Source organism: Physeter macrocephalus, chromosome 4, assembly GCF_002837175.3.
Source record: "Physeter macrocephalus isolate SW-GA chromosome 4, ASM283717v5, whole genome shotgun sequence".
NCBI lineage: Eukaryota > Metazoa > Chordata > Mammalia > Artiodactyla > Physeteridae > Physeter > Physeter macrocephalus.
The window spans coordinates 75,217,797-75,227,768 of NC_041217.1; the positions used below are offsets into that span (position 1 = coordinate 75,217,797).

At 37.5% G+C, this 9,972-nt stretch overlaps 1 protein-coding gene across 3 annotated transcripts in view; it reads right to left on the bottom strand.

The window, feature by feature from the left end:
- ARNT (aryl hydrocarbon receptor nuclear translocator) overlaps positions 1-9,753 on the bottom strand; it is a 65,907-nt gene extending 56,154 nt beyond the window's left edge. For all 3 annotated transcript variants that reach the window (XM_028488873.2, XM_028488872.2, XM_007130429.4), the window contains exon 1: positions 9,601-9,753. In XM_028488873.2, coding sequence (XP_028344674.1) covers positions 9,601-9,625 — 25 coding nt within the window. In that variant the 5' untranslated portion in view covers positions 9,626-9,753. The remainder of the gene's footprint in view (positions 1-9,600) is intronic.
- Between the last annotated feature and the right edge of the window lie 219 nt (positions 9,754-9,972).

The following is a 9,972-nucleotide window of genomic DNA, read 5'->3' on the forward strand; positions in this document are numbered from 1 at the left end:
GCAGGCTCAGCAGCCATGGCTCACGGGCCTAGCCACTCCGTGGCATGTGGGATCTTCCCGGACCGGGGCACGAACCTATGTCCCCTGCATCGGCAGGCAGACTCTCAACCACTGTGCCACCAGGGAGCCCCCACTTCTTATTTTTAACTGACCAATCTTCTTCTCTCTGGAGCTTATAGGATACTCTTTGTATCTGATGCTGAAATTTCATAATAATGTGCCTTGAGTGCGTGAGTTTTTCATTCATTGTTCTGGCTCCTTCAATTTGAAAACTCTCGCCTTTTACTTCTGGGATATTTTATTTCATCAAAAGTTAAAAGAAATAAAAATGGATGTCACTGGGGAGAAGGAGCTGAGAGAAGCGGGTAGAGGACTGCTGTTTTTATAACAAATCATGTAAAACTAAGTCATTAAATATATGCATGGGTAATTTTTATTTAAATAATTTTTAACATATATATGTTTAAATAAATCTATTTTAAGAGTCACAGATGTAGAAAACAAACTTATGGTTACCAAGGGGGAAAGGGGGAGAGGGATAATTTGGGAGATTGGGATTGACATATACACACTACTATATATAAAACAGATAACTAATTAAGAACCTACTGTACAGCACAGGGAACTATACTCAATACTCTGTAATGACTTATATGGGAAAAGAATCTAAAAAAGAGTAGATATACTTATATGTATAACTGATACACTTTGCTGTATAGCAGAAACTAATCCAATATTGTAAATCAACTATAATCCAATAAAAATCAATTTTAAAAAATTAATAAATACATCTATTTTGGGTATATGTTTTATATGGTTAAAATGTTTTATATGTTTTAATATCCTTATATGTTTAAATATGCTTTTTTTTAATGCAAAAAAAAACCAAGATGTGATAACAAATCAGATAAATACATAAAAGAATCCAAACACATCTAATTGCTTAGCCTGGGGAACTAGAAAAACTGCAAGTCACAAAAGATACAGAAAAGTTAGGAAGGTCAGCAGATCTGAAGGAAATACTGGTGACCATATATATATATAAATAACATGTTACAGTTATTCAAATAGAGTTTTTTTTAAATAGATGAAAATACAGGAAAAGAAGCTTATGTGAGAAGACAGGAAAAAAATTTTCAAGAGTCTTCAATATATAAAAGATAAATGAAGGGAAGGAGATACAGTAGTTACCAAATAAATGTTTAATTGAGGCAGGTAGGTGGGCAAATAGAAATGAAGGAAGTTGACTGGCTTACTAATTAATCAATTAAGAGTTCCAGTCCCAGGAGTGAGACTAGAAAAGGAGAAGCATAATGAACAAGAAAAAGAAAATGAGCAGGCCTAAGGAACAAAGAAGGAAGAGTCAGTGAGAAAGAACAAGCAATGCAGTGTCTCTGAAGCCAAATTCAAGAAGTTCATCAAAAAGGGACAATTATGGGGTATGAAGAAGGAGAAGAAGGATTCCAGTAAGAGTTAAGGATTCCAGTAAAAGTTATTTAAAGAGCTGAAAAACAACTATGAAGAAAGAATACAAGAAGTTATAGAAAAGATTTTAGGAACTGCAACACTCTTCCAGCAACTTTTTCTGCACTCACTTCTCCATCCAAGCAACTCTGCCATCCTGGCTGTCCGATGCAGTATTTCACCTTCTTCATCTACTAAAAAAGACAATACCCCACCCTCCTCCTCCTCAAAAAGTATCCACTGTGCCACATTTCTGTAGGAAGTGACTTTAAGTCACAACGGAGAAAGTCTTATAACTTAGTAATTAAGAATACTGACTGTATAAAGACCATAATAAATGTTGGTGAGGATGTGGAAAAATAGGAACCCTTAGACACAGTTAGTGGAAATGTAAAATGGCATAGCCACTGTGCAAAACAGTATGGAGGTTTCCCAAAAAAGACTAAAAATAAAACTACTATATGACCCAGCAATCCCACTCGGGGGAATTTATAAAAAAAAAAAAAAAGAAAACACTCATTCGAAAAGATACTTGTACTCCAATGTTCATAGCAGCATTATTTACAATTGCCAAGATATGGAAGCAACCTAAGTGTCCATCAACAGACAAATGGATAAAGAAGATGTAGTACATATATACAATGGAATACTACTCAGCCATAAAAAAGAATGAAATTTTGCCATTTGCAAAAACATGGATGGACTTGGAGGGTATTATGTTAAGTGAAATAAGTCAAACAGAGAAAGACAAACAGTGTATGATATCACTTATATGTGGAATCTAAAAAATAAAACATACTCCTAAATGTAACGAACAAGAAACAGACTCACAGATATAGAAGACAAACTAGTGGTTACTAGTAGGGAGAGGGAAGAGGGGAGGGACAAGATAAGGGTAGGGGATTAAGAGCTACAAACTACTATATATAAAATAAATAAGCTACAAGGATCTATAGTACAATAAAGGGCATACAGCCAATATTTAATAATAACTATAAATGGAATATAACCTTTAAAATTGTGAGTCTCTATGCTGTACACCTGAAACATATAATATTGTACATCAACTATATTTTAATTTAAAAAAAGAAAAAAAACTCCTATTAAAAAAAAATTGTGTAGATGGACTGCCAGCAATCAAAATGTCTCTACACACCCCCCAAAAAAACTGTCTCTACCCCCTAACTAGCTATGTGACTTCAGACAAACTAATTATTCACTCTGTGCCTTAGTTTCCTCATCTGAAAACAAGAATATTAATATATACCTCATAGGAGTCTTGTAAAGATTAAATGAGGGGACTTCCCTGGTGGTCCAACGATTAAGAATCTGCCTTCCGGGGCACGAACCTATGTCCCCTGCATCGGCAGGCAGACTCTCAACCACTGTGCCACCAGGGAGCCCCCACTTCTTATTTTTAACTGACCAATCTTCTTCTCTCTGGAGCTTATAGGATACTCTTTGTATCTGATGCTGAAATTTCATAATAATGTGCCTTGAGTGCGTGAGTTTTTCATTCATTGTTCTGGCTCCTTCAATTTGAAAACTCTCGCCTTTTACTTCTGGGATATTTTATTTCATCAAAAGTTAAAAGAAATAAAAATGGATGTCACTGGGGAGAAGGAGCTGAGAGAAGCGGGTAGAGGACTGCTGTTTTTATAACAAATCATGTAAAACTAAGTCATTAAATATATGCATGGGTAATTTTTATTTAAATAATTTTTAACATATATATGTTTAAATAAATCTATTTTAAGAGTCACAGATGTAGAAAACAAACTTATGGTTACCAAGGGGGAAAGGGGGAGAGGGATAATTTGGGAGATTGGGATTGACATATACACACTACTATATATAAAACAGATAACTAATTAAGAACCTACTGTACAGCACAGGGAACTATACTCAATACTCTGTAATGACTTATATGGGAAAAGAATCTAAAAAAGAGTAGATATACTTATATGTATAACTGATACACTTTGCTGTATAGCAGAAACTAATCCAATATTGTAAATCAACTATAATCCAATAAAAATCAATTTTAAAAAATTAATAAATACATCTATTTTGGGTATATGTTTTATATGGTTAAAATGTTTTATATGTTTTAATATCCTTATATGTTTAAATATGCTTTTTTTTAATGCAAAAAAAAACCAAGATGTGATAACAAATCAGATAAATACATAAAAGAATCCAAACACATCTAATTGCTTAGCCTGGGGAACTAGAAAAACTGCAAGTCACAAAAGATACAGAAAAGTTAGGAAGGTCAGCAGATCTGAAGGAAATACTGGTGACCATATATATATATAAATAACATGTTACAGTTATTCAAATAGAGTTTTTTTTAAATAGATGAAAATACAGGAAAAGAAGCTTATGTGAGAAGACAGGAAAAAAATTTTCAAGAGTCTTCAATATATAAAAGATAAATGAAGGGAAGGAGATACAGTAGTTACCAAATAAATGTTTAATTGAGGCAGGTAGGTGGGCAAATAGAAATGAAGGAAGTTGACTGGCTTACTAATTAATCAATTAAGAGTTCCAGTCCCAGGAGTGAGACTAGAAAAGGAGAAGCATAATGAACAAGAAAAAGACATAAAAAAGAATGAAATTTTGCCATTTGCAAAAACATGGATGGACTTGGAGGGTATTATGTTAAGTGAAATAAGTCAAACAGAGAAAGACAAACAGTGTATGATATCACTTATATGTGGAATCTAAAAAATAAAACATACTCCTAAATGTAACGAACAAGAAACAGACTCACAGATATAGAAGACAAACTAGTGGTTACTAGTAGGGAGAGGGAAGAGGGGAGGGACAAGATAAGGGTAGGGGATTAAGAGCTACAAACTACTATATATAAAATAAATAAGCTACAAGGATCTATAGTACAATAAAGGGCATACAGCCAATATTTAATAATAACTATAAATGGAATATAACCTTTAAAATTGTGAGTCTCTATGCTGTACACCTGAAACATATAATATTGTACATCAACTATATTTTAATTTAAAAAAAGAAAAAAAACTCCTATTAAAAAAAAATTGTGTAGATGGACTGCCAGCAATCAAAATGTCTCTACACACCCCCCAAAAAAACTGTCTCTACCCCCTAACTAGCTATGTGACTTCAGACAAACTAATTATTCACTCTGTGCCTTAGTTTCCTCATCTGAAAACAAGAATATTAATATATACCTCATAGGAGTCTTGTAAAGATTAAATGAGGGGACTTCCCTGGTGGTCCAACGATTAAGAATCTGCCTTCCGGGCTTCCCTGGTGGCGCAGTGGTTTAGAGTCCGCCTGCCGATGCAGGGGACACGGGTTCGTGCCCCGGTCCAGGAAGATCCCACATGCCGTGGAGTGGCTGGGCCCGTGAGCCATGGCCACTGAGCCTGCGCGTCCGGAGCCTGTGCTCCGCAATGGGAGAGGCCACAACAGTGAGAGGGCCACAAAAAAAAAAAAAAAAAAAAAAGAATCTGCCTTCCAATGCAGGGGACCCAGGTTCGACCCCTGGTCAGGCAACTAAGATCCCACATGCCACAGGGCAACTAAGTCCGCGCACCGCAACTACTGAGCCTCCGCACCACAACCAGAGAGTCCACATGCCACAACTACTGAGCCCGTGTGCTCTGGAGTCTGTGCACCACAACTAAGACCAGACGCAGCTAAAATTAAAAAAAATAATAATTTTTTTTAAAGAAAAAGATTAAATGAGATAAATATATGAATATTAAGTGAGGTAATATATTTAGAATATCTGGCATATAATTATTGTTAGCTATTATAAATTAATGCATGATGTTAATGGCTTAATTAGTGTTATCCTTTCAAAGGTATTTTCATATTAACAGTGCATAAAGATATGAACCTCCAATGCCAGGTTTTACAACATTCATTTATTCAACAAACATTTACTGAACTGTAGCCCTACATACTAGGCACCCCTGAGAGTAGCAGGATGCTGTGGTGAACAAGGGAGGTAAAGGTCCTACTCTCATGGAACTTAAATTCTAATTAAGTTGTTGAAGTCATAAACTTAGTTTGTCTACTCAACTACAGAGAAAATGTGAAGGGACAAATACAAAACGAAGAAATGATGAAAAGAGATGCAAATTTAGAGAATTTATTTGGAAACTAAGAGATGGTTTCTAACATACAGAATAGCCAACAAAACAGGAAAGTGTAGCCTGGCATATAGTAAGAACTTAATAGATGTTTAATAAATGTGCCAGTTCCTCTCTCTAGGTTTGTTTTCTTACATGTAAAATGATAGGAGTTATCTTGAATCCAACTCCAACATTCGTTGATGTCTACTTATTGAAATCATCACTGTATATTAGGCAGCATTCTTAAAAACAGATGGCTGTACAGGCAGGGCCTATCATTGGGTATGGATGATGGGACCAAATAGACTCCACTGAGCTCAGGCCTTGCATTTCACAAGAACTTTAAATGTATTCCTTTACTGTTACATCTAAATAAGATCAGCTATACAACCACAGAGACACTGTACAGCACTGATAGATATGTCACCCTTGCACCTCTATACAGGACTATACCACCAGGGAATTAACATTTAAAATAAATATTGTACATAGCCTGAAGGGGGGAAAAAAAAAGATGGTTCCAAAGACAGTTTCTAAAATTAAGGATTCAAATTTTACTAGTTTTGAAATTAAATATGCCCCAAATGTCACAACTTAAGTAAAATCAAGGAAAAAGTGTTTAGTTTCCTTGAGTGCTGCAATTTAGTTTTTTGAAGATCAACCACCACTTGGTACTGTGGAAATCCCTATTGTTACTACCCTAGAAGAAAGTCATCCATAGCAGACAACCACAAAAGACTTTCACAAAACATCCATGAAACAACATATTCTCATCTGTTAGTGGATTTGAGTAGAGGAGTAGGGCTGGAATGCAAAAAACTAAAATGAGAGAACACTATTTCAAAACAACAAGAAAACTAGAGTTCCAAGAATGCAGAAGTATCTACTTCTTAATTTCTAAACAAACAGAAAAGATTCAGTTTGGTGCCACAATTTGAACAGCATAAAAAGTATATGGATTAAGGTTCTTTTTCAAAAATGTTAATTGTATTTCAATTGCTGAATTAGTAAACTATATTTAAACACTTTTGAAATAGGTTTTTGCAATAGAATATAATTTTTAAAGTATCTTGGCATTGTAATTTTATACTGCATAAATTCCTATTTTCCCGTTTCTGAAAAAGGTTAAGGTAATGGGTAAGAATTCTGCTAATTGATGCTTTAAAAACTATAATTTATGGAGGTAAAAATTATGTGAAAAAAAAAATTTTCCTAAGTGTCAGCCTTACAAACCCAAACAAGTGTTCCTTCCTTTGCCTTCTACCTGTTCTCTACCCACAATAAATGGTACCTAATACCACAAAAAGAGGTCCCTGGGAAAGAGAACACCAGAATCAAGGGAGGAGAAAACTGCACTCCTAAAAATTCATTCACATCTCTGGTTTGAATACTGAATTATAAATCAAATAACTAATCTGTTCCCAAACAGTGCCTTAGCCGATGCATTACAAATCACACATGCAATTTTTTAAATGTTTCTCAAAATTTTTAGTATTCCGTAGACAAGAAAGATATAGCCTAAGACTTCATGGACCACCTACCCACTCACTTCTACTTGCCACTGGTAAATAGAATTAGTGAAAAATAATAGAATATGAAGAATTATCAATTATGCAGAAAAAAGCCACCACCACATTAGAACTATTACTTCAACATAACTCTTAGATTGTGGAGTATAATCCATGTCTTACTCTTCTTTTGATCCAGCACCATGTTAAGACATAGAGAAAAGTGCAAAGGAACCAGGTCCCCTGCAAGACCCTGTTGGGACACCAACAGTTTCTAAATCAAACTCTAAATACAACTAAAATGATCATCAAGTGTTGTTATTAACACTAAGGATTAACTTAAATGAAGCTTAGATGAGTTAAATAATTATTACCAAAATTCTTTGCAGACATATGTGAGGACAGAACAAAAAAGAACCATAGGGAAACTTAACCAGCAAAATGACAAAGTAGAAAAAACTCAAAGAAATCAGTCTGACGTCCCTAGTCCCTAAAATGACTCTAAGGAGAAAAGGTTTGACCATGCAACAAAGAATTCTGACCTGAAAACCATTTACTTCCTTTTCACTGAGCACAGTTCATTTCCACCCTGTGTCCCTAAATTTATGGTCCTCATTTCCCAAAATGGAACAGGCTACCAAAACTCCACAATGCAGCTATGATCTCTTCTTTTTGATACAAAGGGGCCAAACGAGAATTGAAGGAAGAAAATGCACTTTCTAATTTAATTATCATGTGTTGAACTTGGGATCAATAACTTGGAAGAGACAGCATCAAAAAAGAACCCTAAAAATTGCAGAAGCAGGCTGCCAAAGGGCAATAAACAAAGTAACTGTTTCATCATAAGCAAGGATTCTGCACAAATGAATGTTATTTTCTGCTTACAGATTTAAGTTGATATTGATCAGCTAATGAAAATGTGGTCAAGAGATTGTCATTCTGGTTACTGTTGTTTAAAAAACAAAACAAAATAAAGCAACCCCACCCACACTGCTGGGAAAAAAGCTTCTGACATATGCACTAAACTTGTTTACCCAGGCCACCTCTTAATAAGAGAAATGCTTTGCAACTTGACTAGGGTTATATAAGTATTTTGCAATGTGTTATCAGTTTAAAATCTTGTTTATTTACTTCCTAGTTAACAGGTTATTTTACTTCAAGGTCAGGTCTGCCATAATAACAGCATCTTTCCGATTTTATTCCATCACTCAGCACTTCCTGCAATGCAATTTTAGCCATTAACTTTATCTCCTTTTCCTCTTAAAAAATTTAAAAGATTTAAAAATATGATATTGACATGTGACAAATTAACTTCTTTAAATAGGTCTGTTCCCAGAAACATGGTAGGAAAATCAGTAAATTTCAGTGATTCATTTGTAATAGCAAAACCTGTGTACTGTAAAATATTACTGCCTTTCAGAGACAGGAAAAAAATCCAATTTAAGTTTTAACAAGGGAACAGCAGTGAATCCTTCCCACTACAATATTTTCAAGTTATTCACCCCCACCTCTCGCTTCTTTTTTAAGGCTATCAAAGATAGGGATTTCTGGGAAATAGCCAAGGTCAGCAAAGTAAACTAGGATCTCTTAAATGAAATACTTCCTAAGGAGAAATAACTGTAATGTACTGGAAAGAGAACTGGGACTAGGAATTTGAAGACCTGATCTGTCTAGACCTGCTGCTGCACTACACCCCATTCCATCTTTTAGACATGACTGACTAGATTTTTAACGTTCAAGCTCCCACTTTAGAAGAGATGTTCATTGAGAAATAGCATGAACTGAACTTTTCTTAAAGAATGGGAACAGTCTTGACCCACCTAACAAGATTTAAATCTGGGTCCTGGATGCTTGCTGTTGGCAAGATCTATCCTGTAACTCAAACATTACACAAACCTCTGCCTTCAGCAGCTAATGACACTAGAGGCACCTCTTAATACATAAACGCAAGTTTCAAAGGACAGCCCTCGGGTAGGGAGGAAGGAGGTACAGCTTTTTTTTTTTTTATGGAAACTGAGTATGAATTCAAAGATTTTTAGAATTTAAAATCTAAACGTTTGGAAGTAACACCTCAGCTAAACAGAACGTGGTCCTATACGTCCCAACTACTTTTAAAGTAAAACGAGACACACTGCCCACAGTTATTCGGCATCAAGCAGGTCCACAGTGGGCAGAAGGCTGAAAGAGAACCACATCGCACACCAGAAAGCCGCCACAAGAGTGGAGGCGGGCCAGCCCCGCACGGACAGCTGCTCGAACAGAACTCGGGGCAAGGAATCCCCAACTCCCACCCGCCTGCTCCCTCCCTCCACCTCGGGGCTCCCCTGTTCCCCAGGGGCGGGCCCCTCTCCCAGGTCACTCCCCTCCCCCACCGCCCCGTAGCCACCCCCGCGCGTCCCAGCGCCCTCAGCCCCAACTACGGCCCCTCAGCGCTGGGTCTACCCAGTTGCCAACCCCTTCAGCCCCTCCTCCTTGAGAGGCACCCCAGTCCTCCGTCTCCTCACCGGGGTTAGCAGTAGTCGCCGCCATAGCTGTAAATGCCACCGCCGCCGCACCCCCCCCAGTGGGAGGAGCCACCGCCAAGGAACCGGGGGGAGGGGGAGGGGAGAGCCACTCCCCAGACGCGGCGCCGTACTGCCGCCAACGCTACCGCGGAATCCAAGATGGCGGCTGCAGCAACCGCCCCCCGCCCCACCTTCCCCAGCCCCTACGACGGAGAGACCCGCCCCTAGAGGCGGCGGGGTCACCCCCAAGGCCAGCCTCCTCGGGAAAACTGACCAATGGAATCGCAAATCGACCAGAAGCAGGGCTGGCCACGGAGCCGCCAGCCAGTACAGTGGAGGAGGGAGGGCGAGGAGTAAGTCCAGCTGTCTCTC